The sequence below is a fragment of the Procambarus clarkii genome, chromosome 92, assembly GCF_040958095.1.
Source record: "Procambarus clarkii isolate CNS0578487 chromosome 92, FALCON_Pclarkii_2.0, whole genome shotgun sequence".
In the NCBI taxonomy this organism is placed as follows: domain Eukaryota; kingdom Metazoa; phylum Arthropoda; class Malacostraca; order Decapoda; family Cambaridae; genus Procambarus; species Procambarus clarkii.
In genome coordinates, this window is record NC_091241.1 from 1,142,657 (window position 1) to 1,168,621 (window position 25,965).

General features: G+C 47.1%; 1 protein-coding gene across 1 annotated transcript in view; it reads right to left on the minus strand.

Moving 5' to 3' along the window:
* The window catches only part of LOC123775178 (ankyrin repeat domain-containing protein 50), a 217,066-nt gene that overhangs the window by 38,780 nt on the left and 152,321 nt on the right, over positions 1-25,965 (minus strand). Inside the window, exons 3-5 of the mRNA XM_045770131.2 lie at positions 14,894-17,846; positions 13,293-13,491; positions 4,928-6,364 (exon numbers count right to left, since the gene is read on the minus strand). Of these exons, the coding sequence (XP_045626087.2) occupies positions 4,928-6,364; positions 13,293-13,491; positions 14,894-17,724 (4,467 nt within the window). The 5' untranslated portion in view covers positions 17,725-17,846. The remainder of the gene's footprint in view (positions 1-4,927; positions 6,365-13,292; positions 13,492-14,893; positions 17,847-25,965) is intronic.

Sequence of the window (25,965 nt, forward strand, 5' to 3'; positions counted from 1 at the left end):
CACGGAACCGAACCCGGGGAGGGGCCGACACCAACTCCAACTCGTACGCAGAGGGGGGAAAAGAAAACCCCACTCCTTGTAACAATAAGCCCCGCTCAGTGGGAAGAAAAACCCAGGCGGGGTCCAGCGGGGCCCAAGGCCTCCAAGTCAGCCCCTCCCCAGCCTCGAGGTCCTTCACCACAGGACCCGAGGCCGAGTCCTCTCCCCAAGCCCCGATCCCACAAGACAAGGACGGAGCAGCCGGAAAAGCTGGAGGAAGGGGGGCCCACTGGTCAGACCCTGAAGCTTCGGCTGGGAGACAAGACTCGAATGCCTCTGCCGCCCCCCCCGGAAGGGGCACCCCCTGAAGCTGCCCAGGTCTCGAGATCAAGTAACCCCTGCTCCGACCCCAAAACCCTCAGACACTTCGGGGCCGGAAGCAGGGGCGGGGGGACCAGAACGAACAGAAGGGGAAGGATGAGGAGGTGCAGACTGAACCAGGATCGAAGCGACCCCCACCCCCATGTCCGGGTCTCGAAAAGCAAAGCGGGGCAGCCCCGGGGCATCCGGGGAAGCAACCAACCGAGCGCGTTGCAACAGACGAAACCGAGACTGCAACGCACGCGCCGCCTGTACCCGAATAGAATCATCAGAGGATTGGGTAAATTGAGTCACAAGCAAGCAGCAACACTCACAGGACTCAGGGTCGAAAGTATCACCGACCCAACAGGCAGGGTGGCAGAGGCAAAAACAATGAGGGTCACCCTGAGACAAGGAGACCGAGCAACCCTCAAACTCGCACACAGCGAGTGGGGACTCCGGGGTCACATCCATCGGACCCACGCGCTCCCTAGGGGATTCCCAGGGTCCTGAGCGTTTACTTTAAGAGGACTCGCGCTCAGGTAGTCCCAGGCAGGGTGCTGCAAACCGGCACCCAAAACTACCAAGCAAACTTCTAAAGCTGAACCCCAGGGACGTGTACACTCACGGGGACCTAGCAGGGGGCGCCACCGAGGAGAACAGTGGAAGGGCAAAAACAAACTGAATAAAACAAACTGAATAAAACGACAGAACCCCCCACCAGGCAAAAACAAAAAGAAAAACAAAACCCCGCAAGAGGACAGCGAACCCCAAGGAACAGAGCCGGCCGCGATGTCGGGAAATACAAGCTGAGCAGCACCCTGCGCCCCTACCAGTGCAAACTGCCTCTTACCTGCCGGTAACAAGGGAGAACAGAACACCCAAGAGCCCAACAGGCGGCCGAAAAACCGAAAGGTAAAACGGACCAGCAGAGGCAGACCCCGAGGAGCCTGTGGAAGGTGGCCCCAAGCCCCAAGGGCAGTACTTACAGGGCACCTAGGGAAGGCAGCCCTAGGCGCATGCAGCCCGAGTACTGAAGATAACTCCTGGCTCTCGCACCCACAAAACTAACACCGCACGCAAAGCACAGTGCAGTAGCGACACCGGAGCCAGAGCACACGACCATCGCCTATAGCATCAGCCTCAAGAACTGAGGTGTGGGTAGCCGGCGCGGGGGGTCTGGGGCTCCCTCTTCCCCTTCCCGGGGAGGGGGGAGCTGCGCAGACAGCGGCGCGGCGGTGTGTGACGTCACACTAGTTTGCTTGTTTTCGGTTGGGGAGTTCTATCCACTAGTTCGGTTTTTGGTAGCAATTTTAACCAGAATAGGGGTTTGTTTTGAGGCGCTTACCTTTCTGGGTGCCTGTTCCGGTCGATGGCAGATATAGAATGCTTCCAACCACACGGGGGCTTCTATAGGCCATTGCTCCCCTTGCCTCTCTGAGGGGGCCCGGTTCTGGCCGTGGTCCCCGGTAGGCCTAAGAACTCCATACACATGACTGATGCCAAAGTCTGACATTAGCATATCAGCCTGGGATAGCTCCGGGGAGCCGACGGGGCTCCCCCCAGAAAAATAACTAATTTCATCTTCGTAGTTTCCTACAACGAGCTTTAAATTTGCTCTGTATCTAGTGTTACCCAATCTCCCAATCTTTATGTACTTAACCCAAACAACTTTATCATTGTGTTCATTGCCGTCTTCTTTTATGTGATAGCCATATGCTGTATTGTGCCTACTAATTTTTGTTAAACTACCATTCAAGCTGTCATTGCAATCAATCTGAGCTACCTATGTGCTTTAATATACCTACAATTTTCCTCTTATCTTTTATTTTTTTTTCTTGCTATGTAACTTATCATTTTCATAAATTTTGCAAGTATTTACCTACTTAAAATTTTCTTAGATTAAGGACCTGCCCGAAACGCTGCGTGTACTAGTGGCTTTACAAGAATGTAATTACTATCCTATTTATCCTCACAATCCCAATGTACCTTCTTATATATATATAAATAAGTAAATAAATAAATAAATAAATCCCGATGCAAGACTCATGAGAAGTGACACCTCAAGATCCGGAAAATGCCAAGTGCCAGGGTAAGCCAGGAAAACAGGAACCCAAACCTGGCAAGCCAGGAATTACAGTAACCAAACACAGGGGCGGTGCAAAAGCAGGAAACAGAATATGGACAAAGTCCAACCTAGCCCCCTACTCAGAGAGAATCCCAGCAACATCAGAGGCCCGAGACTCCACAACACATAAGGGGCAAAACAGGCCGTCCCCTCACAGTGACGAAGAGAGAACTGGATCAATACCTCCAAAAGGTACCTGAACAACCAGGCTGTAAGCAATACGGCAGGCTGCACACAGCAGCGTCAAACAGCCTGTGTGACCAATCCAGCAACGAGGAGGGCCTGCGGGCCGCTCCAAGCAACAGCCTAGTAGATCAAACTCTCACAAGTCAAGCCTGGCCTCGGGCCGGGCTTGGGGAGTAGAAGAACTCCCAGAACCCCATCAACCAGGTATCAACCAGGTCGACGACCAGGCTGTGGGGAAGCCAAGCCTCGGGAACACCGCAAGGGAACCGCAAGGGAACCGCAAGGCAGCAGTAGGTGTCAAGAAGCACTGATGAGTAACCCGACAAGCAAAACAATCCAACTACCCCTCACATAATACCCTGCAGGTCAATTGACCTGAAGCAGATACAGGAGAACAATCCATAGGGACTAGTTAAACAGCCCCGGCACCAGCAGAGAGGGACATGAGCATTGAAAGATGAGGAACGAGGAAGACAGGCAGCAACAGGAACTAAAAAGACAGGACCAACAACACAGAGGCCATGTCTATGTCAGGCGAACGACAGCCGAGAAGCGGGACCAAAAAGCCAAAGCTCAACCCCGGCAAGCGCAGCTAGGTAAGGACATCTAGGTAAGCACTGAGAATCCAATGTATATGGAAGGGCTAACCCAGACACTGTAAGAGAGGCAAGGAAAAAGTGACCACGAAAAAACGGGGCCATGACCCACCATGTAACAAACAACACAGACGAACAAGGAAGGCCCCAGGAAGAAAATTAGGGTAGAGGCAAAGGAGCAGCCCCACACCCACATGCAGGGAAATCCCAGCGTCCTCCCCATAACGGCAATCCAGAACATCCCCCAGCATCTATGGGGCACGGACTGGAGAAACGAGAGGAGCGAGAGAGGCGAAGCACCCGAGAGAACAAGGACGCGGAACACCAGCACTTGTGTACACCATCCACAACAAAACAAACTCCCACGGCGTATGCGCAGGGCGCATGAAGTCCGAACCGCACAACCCTGCCCAGCGAAGAGGGCACCAACAAGGAGTATCGCAAAATATTAGCAGTGCCTAGACAGAGCACGGAGAGAAGATAAAATGACAAAAGAATGAGACAGTATAAAAAAACAAGAAGCACGGAAGCAGATCAACAAGTCCAAAAATGACCGGAGGTAAGCCTCACTGGAAGACGACAGATGTTCCAATAATGCGGGAAAAATTGAAGACCTTCCTCAACCCCCGAGATCTCACAGAAGCAAACAATATCATGAAGGCTCCGAAAGGCAGTCGCACCCGGGACCAAAAGTCATGCAGAAACCCCAATAACAGAGTAACATGACCCCTCCATGACAGAGAAGTCCCGCCCCAGAGAAAAGGGGGTAGAAATGGAGAAAGGTACCCACCGAAAGAACGGAACTGAACGGACCCGAAGGGACAAGGATCCGAATCCGGGGAGGGGCCGATGCCCAACAACTCTAAGCACAGTGCTGAAAATCACTGGAGCCAGAGCATACGACCTCTACCTCTAGCATCAGCCTTAGAACAGAAGGGTGGATAACCGGCACAAGGGTCTGGGGCTTCCCCTTTCCGGGGAGGGGGGAGCTGCGCAGACAGCAGCGTGGCGACATGTGACGGTCATGCTTGTTTGCTGGTTTCTCTTTGGGAAGTTCTATCCACTTGTTTGGCTTTTGGTAGCAATTTTCCCCAGAATAGGGGTTTGTGAGGGAAGATGGGATGGAGAGATAAGGAATGGTTCCCAACCACTTGGACGGTTGGGGACAAAGCCACTAACACGCATAGTCTGAAATGCTATGCGTGTTAGTGGCTTTGCAAGAATGTAAAAAAATATCACTAATGTACTCTCACCAACCCATTGCACCTTCTTGTAAGTAAAATAATATTATTATTATTAGTTCATTTTTCTAAAAGGTAAGGTAATTATGAGGAGAAAGCACTAGGTCAGTGTGACCATATAGCACTTGGAAGGGATACGAAGACAGGATGAAGGAATGGTGCCCAATCATTTGGACAACTGGATCAAACATTGACCCTGCAAGAATCAAGTTTGTTGTTCTACCAACCCGTCCAAATGATTGATTCTCAGTCACAACTAAAAATATAAAAATTTGTCTAAAGGCTATTCCACTCCTTATAAACTATCTTGACTACATTTGCACTATTTATGACCAATACATAATCATTTCCACTCCTTATATATTATATCTTATATAGAATCAAAGAAATGTTTTACATTTAAGAATCTTAACTACAGGAACATAATCAAATATTACCTCTGGTGTAATGTTGACAGGGGGAGCAGAAGGTCTTGGTGCACGACCTGCTGGGTGCTGAATTGGAACAGTATAATCATCTTCTAAAATAGCTCCAGCTGGCAAGTGCCGTCCTCCAGGACCATCACTCAGTGGTGACAGTGGTGGAGACGCATAAATTGGTGAAGCTGGCTCATCTAAGGGAGTTAGAGCTGGCTGAGGTGGCGGGGGATGACGACGACCACGTCCTCGACCACACTGTTGAAGCTGCTGTGTAAAACTTAAGACTGGAGACATGGCAGATACTGGTGGTGCAGATGGTGCAGGCGGTGGTGGAGGTTGCTGTTGATGTAAGTGATGATGAGCATGAACCTCACGGGGCGTGGGAGCTCTGGGGCCACCTGAAGATCGAGTAGAGGTAGTGAGATTGCCAGAAGACTTGGAAGAAGAATGCTGTCCAAGAGAAGCTACTGACCGACGTTTTTCAAATGTAGATTCAGGTGATTCAGCTGGAGAAGCTGCAAGACCTGGGCACAATAAGGCTGAGCAAGGTTTTGTTTCTGCTGTTGAACCTGAGCCTACTGAAGAGGATGCTGCCATTCCCCGTGGAACACCGCCTTGCTGTTGCTGTACAGCCATACTCTCCTCTAGCATACGAGCAAGATGGATATGGCCACCTTTCAAAGCTACTTTAATGGCAGTCCGTCCACACCGATCAGAATGTGCTGGATTTGCACCATACTGAAGAAGAGCTGCAACACTTTCTTCGTGACCTTCTTGTGCAGCAATACTTAAAGCTGTAGCACCTTGTGAGCAAGTGTGGTCTACTGTGGCACCACGTTCCAGTAACAATCTTACAACTTCTGCATGGCCTTGCCACGCAGAGCTCTGTAATGGTGTTCGCCGTTCTCGGTCAACAGCATCAACATGAGCACCACCGTCCAGTAAGAGCGCTACCATTCTGGTATGACCCTGCCATGCTGTCACATGCAGGGGTGTGCGACCCTCAAGATCAGTACTCTCAACATCTGCATTATTCTCCATTAAAAATTTTGCCATATCAAGTCGATTTTCAAGAGCAAGAAGGTAGAGCGTGGATCGACCATCAGCATCTTTGTAATGAAGATCAGCACCTCTACATAGCAGGAGATGCACAACATCTTTATGACCCTCCAGTGCTGCTACACGCAAGGCAGATCGTCCATCATGACTTGTGTGGTGAATATCTGCTCCAGCATCCAAGAGGGCTGCTACCACTGCTGTATGGCCCTCTTGAGCAGCCAAGACTAATGCATGCTTTCCATCATTGTCCACCTCATTAACTCGTGCTCCAGCTTCCAAGAGGGCTTCACATACACCACAATGTCCCTCAAATGCTGCATAATGCAATGGTGTCCAGCCTGCATTATCTCGATGAGTTTCATCCAAGCCTCTATCAAGTAATAAGCGTACAGTCTCCTGGAAAAAATAGGCCAAGAGTTAAAAGCTAGCATTCACTATAGCGAAACACCTTTTTCTGGTTAGGCTTGGGTGACTCCCTGAGGCTATCTGCACCGAGAGACCTCCATCACATGATTTACATCAGTCCCAGGAATCCTTAAGAGCCTACCAGAGATCATAGCCATAACCTGGTTTATGCAAAGAACCACAGGGGATTGTTACAAATACCCGTCACCATGGAAACATCCAGAAAGTAAGCAAAGCAAAACAGACAACTGCAAGTTCACAAAGAAACAAAAATTGAACTAGCAAACAACTCCATTAACCCCTAAACTGCGCAACGCGCCTGCAGGCCCTCAATGGGGGTGCGCAACGTGCCTCTGGGTATTTATATTTTAGCGTTCCATTCAAAACTCCCGCAGCTACATGGGGTTCACAGCAGCTTCCTCAGGGCTCTTGTAAACAGACGCCATCTTTAAAAGAAATCGTGGGCCACATTCCTGGATATGAGAGCCTCAGTACTGAGTGAGCAACCAAGGCTGGCGCACGCAGCATAAGCTCACAACACTGCTGTTCAGCTTGTGACCACAGCATCTCCTAATAATGTCAATATATATATAACTTGTATTATTTAGCCATGATAGTATTACAGAAGAGCCTGAGTGTGATAATGACTGTGTACAATGTTCAAATATCAGTGATTTAATGCTGTTTACGATGTTCACAGTGCTAGCCACAGCACCACAGCATTATTATAATCACCACGTTCATCTAGGAATCTTCAAACGACTTCTTAGGTTCCTTTACAAAATAAACTTGTGGTCAATTATTCATTAACAGGATTTAGTGATCAGGATTGTGATAATAGCAGATAATAAATAATATTACTTAACCTATCAATGGTATAGGTTAAGTAATAATTGTAATTAAGAAGCAATAAGATGCTTATCTTAACATACTAAGAAGGTTAGGTGAGGTCGGTGTTTTCTATGAAGCTTTTCAAGGTAAACTAAAATATTTACAATCAATTAGTATGTCACATATGCACTTATTAAATAAGCCAATATTGACTATAAGCAAGTGCGAGAACGGGTTGCCTGGTTCGTGATCCCTGGTAGGCAAGAACTCCATGCAGATTGACTGATGCTAGAAACTTGTACATATCCATTCAACCTGGATAGCTCTAGGAAGCCGACAGGGCTCCCCCAATAAAACTGGAATTCATTATGCAGTTGTTTGTTTATGCAGGTTTTTTTTTAATCTCTGAAGCTTGCAGATATCTGTTTTGGTGTCTGGATGTTTCCTTGGTGAGGTTGATTGTAACAATGCTCTGCTCCTCCTTGAGTGGACCAGGTGCTGGTTCTGGTCTCCAGTAGGCTCTTAAGGATTGCTGGGGCTGATGTGGCTTATGTGTACAGCTGTCTTCAGGGAGGCACAGTGTGGCTGTCTTCAGGGAGGCACTGTGTGGCTGTCTTCAGGGAGGCACTCTGTGGCTGTCTTCAGGGAGGCACTGTGTGGCTGTCTTCAGGGAGGCACTGTGTGGCTGTCTTCAGGGAGGCACTGTGTGGCTGTCTTCAGGGAGGCACTGTGTGGCTGTCTTCAGGGAGGCACTGTGTGGCTGTCTTCAGGGAGGCACTGTGTGGCTGTCTTCAGGGAGGCACAGTGTGGCTGTCTTCAGGGAGGCACAGTGTGGCTACCTTTAGGGAGCCACACTGTTCATCCCAACCAGACAAAAACAACTTTATAATGATTTTAATGTCCACTGAGAGAACACAAGGTCCAACTGTAAAAACTATTAACATGTAATATAAACATATTTGGGTAAATTCATAACTGTTAACAATTTCCTGAACAGAGATTATCTAACTTACATCATTCAACTAAATGATCTAGTACAGTCAGTACTACTGTATATGTAATTTTTAAAATAACACTGCAATATTTCTCCAAGTTATAAAAGTATATTTATTTTTAATAAATATATAACAATATATAATAAGCACCACACAATATATATTAATGTTAGGTATCAAAGCTTGATATTTTAAGACAATTTTTTTTTCAGTTTATAAATATAGGACAGGAAATTGAGTATCCAGCATCCTACTTTACCAGTTATACCCATTGACCTCATTTTGTGTGCAATCACTCCATGGTCACATTTGTCGAATGCCTTTGCAATATCTGTGTATACGACATCTGCATTATGTTTTTCCTCTAATGCCTCAGTGATTTTGTCATAGTGGTCAAGTAGCTGTGAGAGGCATGATCTTCCTGCTCTAAATCCATGTTGGCCTGGATTGTGGAGGTCATTGGTTTCCATGAATCTAGTGACCTGACTCCTGATCACTCTTTCAAATACTTTTATTAAGTGGGACGTTAGTGCAACTGGTCTATAATTCTTTGCCAATGCTTTGCTACCACCCTTGTGCAGAGAGGCAATGTCTGCTACTTTAAGCGCATCTGGTATCTTCCCTGTGTCCAAGCTCTTCCTCCACACTATACTGAGTGCCTGTGCTACTGGCACTTTGCATTTCTTTATAAATATTGAATTCCATGAGTCTGGACCCGGGGCTGAGTGTATGGGCATATTGTCAATTTCGCTTTCAAAATCTGCCACGCTCGTGTTGATATCTGTTATATTTACAGGTGTTTGAGTATCATTCATAAAGAAATTGTCCGAATCTTCCACTTTCATGCTGAGTATCGGAGTGCTAAACATGTCTTCATACTGCTTTTTTAGGATTTCACTAATTTCTTTGTCATCCTCAGTGTATGAACCTTCACCAATACGAATAGGTCCAATACTGGCAGTGGGTTTCGCTTTTGATTTAGCATATGTGAAGAAATATTTTGTTTGTTTTTTATTTCTTGAATTGCTTTCTGTTCTAGTTGCCTTTCTTCAGTCTGATAGGAATGCTTCAGTCTCTGTTCGATTTCTTCAATCTCCCTGTTTAAATTATTTCTTCTCTATATGGAGAGTCGTGTCTGCTTAAGCATTTCCGTTAATTTCTTCCTCCTTTTGTAATGTCATCTGGGTTCTCTTTCTACATTGGACCTCTTTCTGGCGTTCCTCAAAGGAACATGTTTCAGACAGACTTCATATGCTTCAGAAGTCAGTTTTTCTATTCCCTGTGTAGGGTTTTTATTTCTTAGAACATTTTCCCATTGAATGTTTGTAAGTTCCCTGTTTATTTTCTCCCAGTCTATCCTCTTATTATTAAAATTGAATTTATTGAATAGCTCTTCTCGCTTGTTGTTTCTCTTGGGCCTACTACCTTTATTAATGTTAGTTTGCACTTCAATGAGCTTGTGGTCCGAGTACGTAGTGTCTGAGACAGTAATGTCTCTGATTAGCTCCTCATTGTTTGTGAATATCAAGTCCAGCGTGTTTTCGTTCCTAGTTGGTTCTGTAATCTGCTGACTGAGCGAGAATTTGTCACAGAATCTCAGTAGTTCTCTGACCTGTGGTTGGTTATTTCCAGGTTGACTTCCTGCAATGATGTTATTGTTTACTATTCTCCATTTTAAACTGGGTAGATTGAAGTCTCCAAGATGATATCTGGTACTGGGTTTGCTAGGTTATCAAGGATATTCTCTATTTTGTGGATCTGTTCAGTGAATTCCTCAAATGTTGCATCTGTGTTACGGACCCGAGCCCAGCGTCGTAGCACGGAGCGGTGACGACCACGCCATCTGTGAGTCAGCTCCCAAAACCCCCTCCAAATGGACGACACCATCTAGCGAGGGCGGGATATACCGGCCACAGGGGCTGGTTTCCCGTCTTAATCAGCTCGTAACATAGCCGCTGCTGACCTCTGGTGAGGTGGCGCTTAGACAGCAACGCCATCTATGGAATGGATAGGTGGATGTTTGTGTCTAAGCCTGTGAGTGAGGTGCCCTAGAGTGTAACCAGTACTAATGACGTGTCTGATTACAGAGTCAACCTGAGACTGCTGTATTGGACGATGGGGCAGTCTACCCAAGGCAGCCATAGTCTCTCCACGTGTTTGCTGAGGAAGCTGTGAGTTGCCCCCGGACGAACACTGCTGAGAGTGTTAGTCTGCCTGAGACGTGGCGGAGTTGAGGAATCGTCGTACCCGGGGGTTGGCTGGTGGAAGAGACTAGCCACTGTGGTGCTATAGAGAGGAGAGTGATCCGCGGGATCACATGAGGCTCCTGCCTAGGGCTCGCAACCCTAGTATCGGTCGTGGGGTGGCCTATACAGCGGAGCTGATTGGAACCTGCCAGCTACAGGCTGGATTTGTGGTTGAAGGCCTCCACGACGGTGCACCCAGTGGGACTGTGATTTGGCTGGCCTGTGGCCAGGGTAGATTCGCCAAGAGAATCGGAGGATTCATCGTGGGCCAAAGAAGAGAACCAGGGCTACTCATCGTGAGCACTGTGGAACATCCCGCGTCTTCAGAGGAAGACGATTCTGTACATTGTGTATTTATACCCCCCGTGTGACAGTTTATATATTTATTTATGGTGGTGGTGATTATATATAGATATTTGAGCAGTTGTATCCCTTCCCCTTTAATTTACTTGCGTTATGGAACACACCCCTTGAAAGCCACTACTAACTTTGGGCCGGATACCCAAACTCTAATGACATCAGAGGAGAACCCAGTTGCGACCCAATAGGGCCGTAACATAATTGGCATCCCCACCGGGATGCGACCCCTTGTCAAGTATGTTTGACAGGGGTGGTGAAGTAGCGCAATTCCTGTGAATAATTCCCCGTGTGTAACTATTAGGACGTTATACGTCCTGTGCGGTGCTCGGAGTGATTCAGTGCAATATTGTAGAGTGCGGTGCCCGGTGTAATTACGTGCAACAGTGGCAAGTGAAGTGTTCGGTGCCTTAAGTGCTAAAGTGAAGCGGTGTGTTAAGTGCTAGTGCTCCACTTAAGTGACAATGGCAGAAAAAGCGACCATCGATGATCTGGACGACGTTCAGGCCTTTCTGAACAAGGAGGACTGTCTTGCCAGATTGAAATATCTGGGGAAACCAGAACTTGTGTTAGTGAGTGCCTTTTTGGAGATAAAGATACGTGCCAGTGATTCCCGTGTGGAGATCTTGTCAAAGGTTCACAAACACTTGAAGGCCGAGGAGAAAAAGGAAAGCGAGGCACATAGTATAAAAGAAGGTGAGGAAATAGCTTCCACTGAAAAGGAAGGTAAGGGCAGTGATGTCAAAAGTGATGAGAGTGAACTGGATATAAGTTTACTTACTGTGAAAATGCGTGAACTAGAGATCCACCGTGCAATAGAATGGAAAAAGCTAGAAATCGCTAGAGAGAGAGAAGAGAAAGCGAGAGAGGATAAGAAATTAGAAATGGAAAGAGAGAGACTAGGAAAAGAATTAGAGATGAGGCGTTTAGAATTAGAACGAGAAGAATGAAGAGAAGAGCGAGAAAGAGAAGAGAAATGAGAAAGAGAAGAGCGAGAGAGAGAAGAAAAAGGAAAAGAGAGACAACATGAGCTAGAAGTACTGTATTGCGATTAGGCAGTGGGAGGCGAACAATGGAAACAAGTATTTTCGATCCGGTAAGGAACATCAAAATGGTCCCGAAGTTTAACGAGAAGGAAGTTTCGAAATTCTTCGCAGCCTTCGAGAAGGTCGCAGCCTCTTTGGAATGGCCAAAGGAGAATTGGGCCATCATGATACAGTCCGTCTTGACTGGGAAGGCCCAAATCGCCTACTCCACATTGTCCCTTGATGACTCCGGCGATTACGACAAGGTGAAGAAGGTTGTGCTCATGGCTTACCAATTGGTACCTGAGGCTTACAGGCAGAAGTTCAAGAACCTGAAAAAGACCTCGGAGCACACTTTCACCGAATTCACGACCATCAAGGAGCGGCTTTTCCAAGAATGGTGTGCCTCTCGGAAGGTGGAAACCAAAGAAGACCTCGAGCAGCTCATACTGTTAGAGGACTTCAAAGACTGTCTATCTGGAGATCTGAAGACGTACTTAGAGGAACAGCAGGTAGAGACCTTACGTGCGGCAGCCACCATGGCTGAAGAGTACATCTTAACGCATAGGCCTTCTGCTAAGTATGTCCCGAGGAATTACCCACGCTGGTTTGACAAACCTCATCAGGAAGAGGAGAGACCCGTCCCACAAAGCGCTAAGAAGACGCCCCCAAGTAGCCCTCGAAGGACCAGTCCTTACAACTGTATGTTTCGATTTGTCTTCCTGAAACATTATGATGCTTGGAATGGCATGAGAATATACTTCTAGGTAAATATACTGTTTACAACGACTATATGAGATGTATGTTACAAACACGTTGTGTGGGCCGAACTGTACTCACCTAGTTGTACTCAACTAGTTGTGCTTGAGGGAGATGAGCTTTGGCTCTTTGGTCCCGCCTCTCAGCTGTCACTCAACTGGTGTACAGGTTCCTGAGCCTACTGGGCTCTATCATATCTACATTTGAAACTGTGTAGGAAGCCGGCTTCCACCACATCACTTCCTAGTGCATTCCATCTGTTGTGCGAGATGGTCCTTGTACGTTCACTTACTGCAACACTCCACACAAATTGGAGTACAGTACAGCACAGTAATGTAATCACCTGAACACGGGAGCAATGTAAACCATTATAACTTATACAAATCATTAATAACTTGTAATGCTATTAACATACACCTCTGTCTGGCATGTACAAGAAATTCTGGCATACATTGTAAAGTCAATGATGTAGACCTTATGCCTCACCTGAGAGCCTTGGGCGGCAACTACACCTAGACCTTATGCCTCACCTGAGAGCCTTGGGCGGCAACTACACCTAGACCTTATGCCTCACCTGAGAGCCTTGGGCGGCAACTACACCTAGACCTTATGCCTCACCTGAGAGCCTTGGGCGGCAACTACACCTAGACCTTATGCCTCACCTGAGAGCCTTGGGCGGCAACTACACCTAGACCTTATGCCTCACCTGAGAGCCTTGGGCGGCCGCAACACTGAGGACAGTGCGTCCCTCAGCATCTATGTGATCGACGTAGCAGCCCCAGAAGAGCAGACGCTCCACCACTGCAGCATGGCCCATGGAGGCTGCAGCCAGCAGAGGTGTCCGGCCAGAGCGGTCCACGTGGTCCACGTCCCCCTCATATTCCAGCAGCAGCTCACACACTTCCCTGCGTATGTTACACACTTTATACCAATGACTTTTCCAAACAAATAAAAAACGAAGCCCTATGCACATAATCATTAACTGCTAATTTATTTAATGATAAGATCTTAAAGCGCTTTACCATCACATAAATGGTAAAGATCTTTACCAAATCTATAAGAGCCTTTTAGTGTCAAAACAATATCAATCCTATACAAATGATGTAACTATAGATATGTGGAATATTATGGCTTTCAAATGGCAATTATAATTTTGATCACAGCTGTCGTCTGCTTTAACTTTACCCAAATACACATTTTTGATGAAACTTTAATTTAGCTGTTTAGCTTTACTTTAACTGGTTGTTGTCCAGTTGTCCATGCGTGGGAGGGTCATGGGTTTGTGCGCTCCGCAAAGAAACTTCAATATACTCTGTCATATTAAGATTACACTCATAGAACATGGATCACAGTTATCACAGAGTGTATAACCACATTTAGGAAAGACAAAATACAGTGATGTCATTAGAACTTTGTGTTTAATAGAGAATAACCACCTCTCACTAGCCCACATGGGAGCATAGTGCCACGACGACATTTCGCTCCGTCCTGAGGTCAAGATTCATTCAATGTAACTTATCAGATTCTTGGTTGCATGGGAAAAATGAGAACTGGCATCGAAAGCCGGTTCAAAATACAGAAACAAGATGATTGTGGAATCTGATGGATTTGAACCTGAAATTCGAAACAATGTCTACAGAGCAGCATCAACCATCTCCTTAAATTGTTCGAATGCTGTCATTTATTTAATTGCATTCTCAGTTACACATGTCTTTCCAGTGAGAGATAAAAATGAGGAAACGAGTTTGTTAATAAAATTGGCCTCTTCAGTAGACAAGCCTTTAAAAACCCGAAGATCGGTGGGATTTTTTTTTTAAATACATGGGGTCTTTGCTGGTGTAAAGGCTGGAAACCACTGCCCTTAACCAATGACTTGACTTTCCCAACATGCAACCCACAAGAGCTGACTAAATCCCAGGTACCTATTTACTGGGATATCACTATTCTCACCAGTTAAGCCTGGCCTCGGGCCGGGCTTGGGGATTAGAAGAACTCCCAGAACCCCATCAAGCAGGTAACTGAACAGAGGTATCATGCATAAAGAAACATGATACTGATAAAGAGGTATCATGTATAAATCAAGGTCAAGACGGTCAAACGTCTTGACCTACCCGGGAATCGAATCCAGTACCTGCCAGTTATTTGTTTTAGAATCTATTGGTGTGTTGTAGTGTGTTAGCCCAAAACCAAGAATTCTTGTTTTCATGACAAACCATTCTCATTCATAAAGTTTTAAAGTTTTTCAAAGGAAGACTGGATGAATAAAGTTACATAGAAGCAAGGAGGTAAATAGTGAATAACACTTACGTATGACCTTCGAAGGCTGCTACAAGGAGTGGAGTTAGCCCATCGTGATCCTGGTGGTTGACCTTGGCACCAAGTTCTAGAAGCGTGGTGACGACACTGGTGTGGCCCTCACTTGCAGGAACACACAGCGCTGCCACACTCAGAGCCGTTCTTCCGTCAACATCTTGATGGTTCACATCAGCGCCAGCTTCCAACAGAGCCTCGACGATTTCAGAGTGTCCCATGTAAGCAGCAGCAATGAGCGGGGTGCGGCCCTCACTGTCCGCTCGATTGACTGCAGCTCCATGACGCAGGAGCGCTGACACCACATCTTCGTGACCGCCCCAGGCAGCGGCTCTTAATGCCGTGCGACCATCGCCGTCAGCGAGGTCCACCTGGGTGCCGCCTGCCAGTAGAGCATTAACCACACCACTGTGGCCGCCCCACGCTGCTGACCTGAGAGCCGTCCAGCCGTCAGCGTCAGCATGATCAGGGTCAGCGCCAGCTGCCAGTAACACTGCCACTACCTCAGCATGACCATGGCGTGCTGCTAGATTTAAGGGTGTCTGTCCCGCTCTATCTTGAAGACCGTGGAAGGCTCCTCTCTCCAACAGCAGGCGAACAAGTGAAGCGTCACCCTGATGAGAAGCACTGTGCAGCAGAGAGCGACCAGCACTGTCCACCTGGTCTACAGGGCCTCCACGGAGATATGGGTACAACGGATCTTCCCGGTGTCGCCGCCTTCGTCGCTCCCGACGTCTACTGCTGCTGCTACTATGATCACTACTATGGCGCCCTCCAGTACTGCTATGACGGCCTCCCGTGCTCTGTCGTCCCCCTGTACTCTGACGACCGCCAGTGCTCTGTCGTCCACTTGTGCTCTGGCGTCCACCAGTACTCTGTCTACCATCGGTACTCTGGCGGCCAACTGTGCTGACCCCTTCAGTACTCCGCCTACCACCTGTACTCCCATTAATGAACTCTCCGGGGAGAGGCACCATAGTTACATACTCCTCATCCTTTTCATTTTCTACATTATCACTTTTTTCATTTCCCTCTTTCAGTTCAATGTTAAATGTTTCTTCTTCATTGTGCTTTTCCTTATCTCCATCAGCAGATAATTCCTTAATAACCATATCATCAACTTCACTTGTTATTTTATCAGTTTCATCTTGATACACCTGACCTTCGGGTTCTTCGTCTTGAGGCAACGTTTCCTGCACCTCACCCTCTTCATTCCCACGTTCCTCAGCCTCATCTTCCTGCTCCAATTCCTCATACCTAATATCAGTAGGAGGCCCTTCCTCCTCTCCAACTTCCTCTACCTCGTCGTCGTCTTCGTCATCATCATCATCTTCGTCCTCATCCTCATCTTCATCTTCCTGTGGTTGGTCATCGGGCAGAGTAGCACCGGCCTCCTGCAGTATCTTGAGGGCGCGGGGGTCTCTCGGGGGCGGCAGGTCATGACAGATGTTAAGAGGTACACCACAGGACACTATCCACAAAGGCAGATGGTACTGTTCCAGAGGTGCCTCCAGATGAATGCGCGAGAGGTGGAGCGCCAGCTGGTGCACCTGCGTCACTGTTAGTGTGGGGGCATCAACTGAAAGCCGCATGGCCAGCATGGCGTGACCATCGGCAACATTCACCAAATACTTCTGTGTACAATGTTTAACGTCAAGCAGCCACTCAGCAAAGCTGTGGTGGAAGAGGAGGACCCGCTGATCGTGTTCCACTGCCAGGACTCGAGTTAAGAGAGACCACCGCTTGCCCCAGTCCTCATCAGAGAGTGTGGGAACACGGGTTTCCACAGCCAGACGTAACTCTTCTTTTGTAAGGGGTGCACGAGCAGCTAGGATGACAGACAGTAAAGGCACTACACGCTGGAAATGTCTACGAGGATACAGTCTCTGACACAGCCACAGGTATAGGCCATTGAGCGTACCGGGAATGTGTCTGATCTCACGCAATGTGACCCAGCCCTCAGCCACACCATCCAACACACGCTCCAGGTACAAGAAACAACCATTACTCTTTATGTGGAGTTGGTTCAGCATTTCTGCTGTCTCGCGGGAAAGATGGTGTCTGAGGGCGGGCTCACGGTCCAGGCGACACAGTATATACTGTTGCACATCACGCACAACGTGGCCACGACGCAGGTCATCCAGAGCTACCTTCCTAAAACCTGCAAATTGCCTGATAATAGTGCGGGATCCCCTGCGTGCTGTTACCAGCAGCAGCAGCCACTGAGGCAGCAGGTGGTGGTGTGTGGCCAACAGTTCGGCGATGGTCCGCGAGGGACCATTGTTACTGACTTCGGCATTAGTACCATCACGTGGGGCACCCGCTAATGACGGCTGCAAGTCAGTTTCATCTATGCTATCAACCACCAGTAGGAGAGTGCGGTCTGGAGGGTCAAGCTCCAGCAGGGGAAAGAGCACCGCTCGTCGAAAAGCTTCGTCAGGGTTGGAGTGAAGTGTACATGGTTCAAGAGCAGCATGTACCTCGGGCTCCCCCACCTTGGTGCCATATCCGGCCAGGAGGGGTGACCCCTCCAGCTGTGTTACTAGTGACAAGATGAAGCAACCGACGCTGAGGGAGGCGGCATCGTGGGCGTGGCAGAAGTGATGGGCAACTAACCGAGCCTGGAGGGCAGTTGCATGGCGGCCGTGTGATGCCGAAGGCGTCACAAGCTCAGTGCAGAGGGCAGTCTTGCCTGTCCCAGGGCCACCTACTAGCAGGGCACCGCAAGTCTTGGCTGCAGGTCGCTGCTCTAGGCATGCCCACAGTTTGGCCCACGCCCACTCGCGGCACAAGAAGCGCCGTCCCGGCACGCCGCTGTCAGCAGCCATGGCGGCGGCGGGTTCAGGGCGGGCGTGGGCAAGGGTAGGGACTCAGGGCACGTCCCGGGGAAGGCTCATCCTGCCCCACGCCCAACACGGCCCTCTCACCCCCACCGCCGACCCATCACCACCTGCAAGACAATAGCTAACATTAATAACATTAACACTTGTGCAGATGAGCTATATCTGCAGATTTAAGTGATGCTGGTATCTCATCTGTATCCAGGCTCTTTCTCTATATTACACAGAGCGCTCTCACTACTAGTACTTTACATTTCTTTATGAATATTGAATTACATGAGTCAGGACATGAGGCTGAGTGCATGGGCATATTGTCAATTTGTCTTTTAAAGTCATACCAGGTGAATAAGACTGACAAACTGCCTCGAGGAAAGCAGCCACAACACTGTTTACCAGGATGATTTTTTTTTTAGCATGAGGAGGAGGAGAAGAATGGCTAAAAATGTCCAGACTCTACCACTCACTCGGTCAAATGATGGAGAGGACGCAAACACAATGGCCTCCTTACCAGAGCCTCAGATATTTACATCAAGTAAAGCATCCAGCACTTCCACTAACATAACATCATTTTTATTTGCCAACATTCAGGGTATAAAAACACGCGAATCTAACAAAGTGCAATTCATAAATGGTCTACTACATGAGGCAAATGCAGTTTTTGCAGCTCTAACGGAAACTCACACCAAGGACTACGATGATGGTGAAATATGGATTTCGGAGTACAATCTTTTCAGATGTGACAGGAAACCACAGGCTACAGGGTGGGGTCAGCCTCTACATCAAAGACACACTCATCTGTACTGAACTGCTAAACACCACAAACGATATGGTGGAAGTGCTGATAATCAAAATAGAGATCTTCTATGTAGTTATTGTCCTTGTATTTAAGTCACCAGAGGCAAATCATCAGCAGTTTAAAGACCCACTAATGAAAATAGAACACTGCTTGGAAAACCTCACAAATCCAGCCCCAAACATCATTCTGCTTGGTGACTTTAACCTACGGCACCTGAAATGGAAGCACCTGGCTAATACAGTAATATCAGAAAGAATACCAAGGAGTAGCCTAAATGAACTGGCACATGCAAATGGCCTTGTAACAGTGCAAGTATTTTGCACTCTTTTATGTATAATTGTGAATTGTAATTGTGGGTGTGTGCGTGTGTGTGTGTAGTAAGGAGTGAGATGGTATGAGGGAGGTGTTGACTAGCTTCAATCTGCTGACATGGTAGTACTTAGGTTGGTAAGGGCTAGCTTGGTCTGTCCCAGTCTTTATTAGGGCATGAGGAATACCCAGCTTTCCCACGTTGGGGGTGGCTGGTAGATTCAGTTAGCAACCAGGTTGCATAGAGGGAGAGTACATCCAACCATCTCCTTCATCCGGGCGGGTGATTAGCCATCACCCACCCATGGGTGAACTTGTTAGTGAGGTAAGAGTGTCAGTAATGCATTGTCCCCGTTACAACCTGCTACGGATGTGCGACAGGTTTGCCTTAAACCAGCAAATAGTAGAACCAACTAGGAAGGAGAACACGCTGGACCTCATTTTCACCAATAATGATGAATTGATCAGGAACATAATGATTACAAACACCTGTTACTCAGATCACAACTTAATTGATGTTCTGACAAGCATGGGGAATAGACCTTCAAAACCAGTCCCAATTCCCAGTCGAGGAGATTTCAGCAAATTCAACTTCAATAATAAACAGATAAACTGAGAGCAAATAAACCAAGACCTCACAGAAATAAACTGGTAAGAACAGCTAGAAAATGTAAACCTGAACCAGTGCCTGAAAAAAATAAGCTCAGTAGCACTAGAAATATGCTCAAACCGCATACCCCTAAGAAAAAAGAGGAAGAGATGCAGATTGGAACGGAAACATCGTTTCCTATATAGGCGAAGAAAACGAATCGCGGAACAACTTGATTGCACCCTGTCTCAAGAACGGCGAAGAAGGGTAAGTAGAGAAACGGAAACAATTGAACTCAAGCTACAAGAATTATACAAAACTCAGGAGAGGCAAAGAGAGCAAAAGGCCATCAGTGAAAGAGAGAGAATTCCGAAATATTTTTTCTCCTGTGCAAAATCAAGATCAAAAACCACATCTAGTATCGGGCCCCTGCGAAAGGGAGATGGAACTTTCACCGACAACAACAAAGAAATGAGCGAGTTACTGAGGAATCAGTACGACTGTTTTCAGCGAGCCATTAAACACACTAAAGATTGATAACCCAAATGAATTTTTCATGGATATGATACCAACATCAAATCATATAACAGACGTCACCCTATCCCCACTTTATTTTGAAGAAGCCATAAACAATATGCCTATGCACTCTGCACCAGGCCCGGATTCTTGGAACTCCATATTCATCAAGAACTGTAAAAAAAACACTATTGCAGGCCCTTCACATTCTGTGGAGACAAAGCCTAGATACTGGCGCTATCCCTGACATACTATAAACAGCAGAGATAGCACCACTCCATAAAGGAGGAAATAAGGCAGAGGCAAAAAATTACAGACCGATAGCACTAACATCACACATCATAAAAATTTTTGAGAGAGTGCTTCATGCATGTCCGAGACGGTGTTGGACGTCTCAAAGCTTGTTTATGGCCACTATAGGTAAATACTTCTGTACATAAATGTTAGTTAGGTACACAACTAAAAAGTCCTTCAAGCAGATCGTCGAGGACGCCGATGATAGTGTGCCGAGCGGTGTTGGACGTCCAGAATGGTGGGTGCCATCTTGCCATTATTGTGCCTACTCAGCACCTCTAGATCAAGGCATTCCTTGTGTGCTCTCCCGAGATGCAGCCCGGGACCACGCGACAGATCATGATTAAGTTGACGCCCTTATCTTACCTTGAGGTAACCTCGAGGTGCTTCCGGGGCTTAGCGTCACCGCGGCCCGGTCGTCAACCACATGGTTGTAAGTGTGAGCTCTTGCTAAGGTTGCAGTAAATAAAGACAGTATTGAACGGAATATTGAGTTATCAAATAGGTCCCTTAAAAGTGACATTAGACGAGAACTCCTGGATGGATCTGAAGAACGTAGAACAGTGCAAACTGGAACTAGCAGGTCCATTGTTCATCACAATGAAATGTGTGAAGTAAAACATGTGTATGGGGCAAGTAACAAAGTCAGTAGACTAACAGATGTTGTCACAGCTCGTATAAGACTTGGCTACAAGTATCTCTGGCAGTTCGGCTTGTATAGGGACCTAGATGAAGTAAAGTGTAAAGTGTGTGGACAAAGACAGGGACACACACTCGAACACTATATCTTGGATTGTTGTAAAATTGAGCCATTTAGAGATAAATCTAAACTCACACTGTATGATATGGCAACCTATCTTATTACTAAGGGTAAAATACCTGAAATCCTTGCACGGTATCCACATTTTGCTTCCAGTAGATAAACGACATATGAGATTAAGAAACAAGTAGTGTATTGTGAGGACTAATAATAAACAGCAGCTCCCCTATGACTCTGTAATATCCCCATTGGCCAAACTATTATGTATTAGCGATAAGACCTATCCATTAATGTATGATGACTTACTGTAAATATATAGCTCTTGTAATAGCACTTTCTCTGTAACTAGCTGACATTGTAACTATAAGGTGTGAAGGATAGATGAAATTGTTGATGTAATAATCTAAGATGAGGTCTGATAAAGACCTTTTGTGCCCTCTGTAATGCTTTTGCGCTACCGCTCACAGGATGAGTATGGGGTGCACAATAAACTAGCCGCCTCCGGCAATAAAAAATATCAGATCTGCGTCAACCCTCGCTACACACACACACACACACACACACACACACACACACACACACACACACACACACACACACACACACACCATAGCTGTTACGTGGCCCAGTAGATATATTTATAACTTATCAAACGAAGAAAAGGCCACAGGTGTCTGTACTCCATTCCTTCCCTCTACCAAGGAAGCCACAAGCAAACAGCAGTTAATACTAGCCTCATACGCATCCAACTCAAATTCTAAACTAAAACAAACAAAGACTGGAGGCTGCAATATGTGTGTGTGGGACATCAACACCATCACTATGACCAGTCTGGATAATATTGACCTACGGAGCCAGCCGTGTAGGCGCGGGGAACCTATTGACCACCTCCCCGTCAGTACCGCTCCCACCCGCCCCACCTCACCTACAACACAACAACAGCTAAATTAGCATCATTGTATCTGGTAAGTGTGAGATCTGGATACCAGGATATAATCTATACAGGTGTGTAAGGTTGTGGTGTCCCCAGGTGTGGGTATATAATCTATACAGGTGTGTAAGGGTGTGATGTTCCCAGGTGTGGGGATATAATCTATACAGGTGTGTAAGGGTGTGGTGTCCCCAGGTGTGGGAATATAATCTATACAGGTGTGTAAGGTTGTGGTGTCCCCAGGTGTGGGTATATAATCTATACAGGTGTGTAAGGGTGTGGTGTCCCCAGGTGTGGGGATATAATATATACAGGTGTGTAAGGGTGTGATGTTCCCAGGTGTAGGGATATAATCTATACAGGTGTGTAAGGGTGTGGTGTCCCCAGGTGTGGGGATATAATCTATACAGGTGTGTAAGGGTGTGATGTTCCCAGGTGTGGGGATATAATCTATACAGGTGTGTAAGGGTGTGGTGTCCCCAGGTGTGGGAATATAATCTATACAGGTGTGTAAGGTTGTGGTGTCCCCAGGTGTGGGTATATAATCTATACAGGTGTGTAAGGGTGTGGTGTCCCCAGGTGTGGGGATATAATATATACAGGTGTGTAAGGGTGTGATGTTCCCAGGTGTAGGGATATAATCTATACAGGTGTGTAAGGGTGTGGTGTCCCCAGGTGTGGGGATATAATCTATACAGGTGTGTAAGGGTGTGATGTTCCCAGGTGTGGGGATATAATCTATACAGGTGTGTAAGGGTGTGGTGTCCCCAGGTGTGGGGATATAATCTATACAGGTGTGTAAGGGTGTGATGTTCCCAGGTGTGGGGATATAATCTATACAGGTGTGTAAGGGTGTGGTGTCCCCAGGTGTGGGGATATAATCTATACAGGTGTGTAAGGGTGTGGTGTCCCCAGGTGTGGGGATATAATCTATACAGGTGTGTAAGGGTGTGATGTTCCCAGGTGTGGGGATATAATCTATACAGGTGTGTAAGGGTGAGGTGTCCCCAGGTGTGGGTATATAATCTATACAGGTGTGTAAGGGTGTGGTGTCCCCAGGTGTGGGGATATAATCTATACAGGTGTGTAAGGGTGTGATGTTCCCAGGTGTGGGGATATAATCTATACAGGTGTGTAAGGTTGTGGTGTCCCTAGGTGTGGAGATATAATCTATACAGGTGTGTAAGGGTGTGATGTTCCCAGGTGTGGGGATATAATCTATACAGGTGTGTAAGGGTGTGGTGTCCCCAGGTGTGGGGATATAATCTATACAGGTGTGTAAGGGTGTGGTGTCCCCAGGTGTGGGGATATAATCTATACAGGTGTGTAAGGGTGAGGTGTCCCCAGGTGTGGGGATATAATCTATACAGGTGTGTAAGGGTGTGGTGTCCCCAGGTGTGGGGATATAATCTATACAGGTGTGTAAGGGTGTGATGTTCCCAGGTGTGCGGATATAATCTATACAGGTGTGTAAGGGTGTGGTGTCCCCAGGTGTGGGGATATAATCTATACAGGTGTGTAAGGGTGAGGTGTCCCCAGGTGTGGGGATATAATCTATACAGGTGTGTAAGGGTGTGGTGTCCCCAGGTGTGGGGATATAATCTATACAGGTGTGTAAGGGTGTGATGTTCCCAGGTGTGGGGATATAATCTATACAGGTGTGTAAGGGTGTGGTGTCCCCAGGTGTGGGGATATAATCTATACAGGTGTGTAAGGGTGTGGTGTCCCCAGGTGTGGGGATATAATCTATACAGGTGTGTAAGGGTGAGGTGTCCCCAGGTGTGGGGATATAATCTATACAGGTGTGTAAGGGTGTGGTGTTCCCAGGTGTGGGGATATAATCCATACAGGTGTGTAAGGGTGTGGGTGAGGTGTCCCCAGGTGTGGGGATATAATCTATACAGGTGTGTAAGGGTGTGGGTGTGGTGTTCCCAGGTGTGGGGATATAATCTATACAGGTGTGTAAGGGTGTGGGTGTGGTGTTCCCAGGTGTGGGGATATAATCTATACAGGTGTGTAAGGGTGTGGTGTCCCCAGGTGTGGGGATATAATCTATACAGGTGTGTAAGGGTGTGGTGTCCCCAGGTGTGGGGATATAATATATACAGGTGTGTAAGGGTGAGGTGTCCCCAGGTGTGGGGATATAATCTATACAGGTGTGTAAGGGTGAGGTGTCCCCAGGTGTGGGGATATAATCTATACAGGTGTGTAAGGGTGTGGTGTCCCCAGGTGTGGGGATATAATCTATACAGGTGTGTAAGGGTGTGGTGTCCCCAGGTGTGGGGATATAATCTATACAGGTGTGTAAGGGGTGAGGTGTCCCCAGGTGTGGGGATATAATCTATACAGGTGTGTAAGGGTGTGGTGTCCCCAGGTGTGGGGATATAATCTATACAGGTGTGTAAGGGTGTGGTGTCCCCAGGTGTGGGGATATAATCTATACAGGTGTGTAAGGGTGTGGTGTCCCCAGGTGTGGGGATATAATCTATACAGGTGTGTAAGGGTGAGGTGTCCCCAGGTGTGGGGATATAATCTATACAGGTGTGTAAGGGTGAGGTGTCCTCAGGTGTGGGGATATAATCTATACAGGTGTGTAAGGGTGTGGTGTCCCCAGGTGTGGGGATATAATCTATACAGGTGTGTAAGGGTGAGGTGTCCCCAGGTGTGGGGATATAATCTATACAGGTGTGTAAGGGTGAGGTGTCCCCAGGTGTGGGGATATAATCTATACAGGTGTGTAAGGTTGAGGTGTCCCCAGGTGTGGGGATATAATCTATACAGGTGTGTAAGGGTGTGGTGTCCCCAGGTGTGGGGATATAATCTATACAGGTGTGTAAGGGTGAGGTGTCCCCAGGTGTGGGGATATAATCTATACAGGTGTGTAAGGGTGAGGTGTCCCCAGGTGTGGGGATATAATCTATACAGGTGTGTAAGGGTGAGGTGTCCCCAGGTGTGGGGATATAATCTATACAGGTGTGTAAGGGTGTGGTGTCCCCAGGTGTGGGGATATAATCTATACAGGTGTGTAAGGGTGTGGTGTCCCCAGGTGTGGGGATATAATCTATACAGGTGGCGCTCCACATATAGTCTATAAGTGGGCCGCAAATATAACTATAACAGGCAAGAATAAGTTTCTCTACAACAAACACATTTTCCCGCGGACACAGCCGTCTACAGGACGGTCAGGGAGCTGCCCGGCCTCCTAAGGTCCCCCAACGTCAAGGAACCGTCGTACAAAGGTGACCTTATCCAAACCTACCAGAGGACCCAAAACAGAAAACGGGAGAGTACGACAATTTCGCCATTTTTTTTACCATTTTCTAGCACGACAATTTTTGGCGTTAGGTGGAGTATACGTCAAAATGTGACGTGGTGTTAGGAGGACGGGCTGGGGGGGTGTGGGGAGCGGCGAGGGTACAGGGTAGGTGGTGCAGGGTACAGGGTAGGTGGTGCAGGGTAGGTGGTGCTGGGTACAGGGTAGGTGGTGCAAGGTTTAAAGCCAAAGTCAAGAAATAAAGTTAAGTTCATAAATGGCCTTCTATTAGAGTCAAACTCAATATTTGGGGCATTCACGGAAACTCATACAAAAGATTACATGGATGGTGAAATCTGGATTCCAAATTATAATCTATATAGATGTGATAGAAAAACTAGGTCAAATGGAGGAGTAGGTCTGTATATTAAAGAAGACCTGGTATGCACAGAACTACTAAATTCAACTAATGAGGTGGTAGAGGTACTTGGAATGAAGGTAGAGAAACTAAATCTAATTATTATTCTAATATATAAACCGCCAGATACAACGATTGAGGAATTCACAAAGCAGATGCACAAAATAGAGAACATACTTGACAACCTAGCAAACCCAGCTCCAGATATTATCTTTCTTGGAGATTTCAATTTACCGAGTCTAAGATGGAGAACGGCAAACACAAATATCATAGCAGGGAATGACCCGGGAAATAACCAACCACAGGTTAGAGAACTTTTGAGATTCTGTGACAAATTCTCGCTCAATCAACAGATTACAGAAC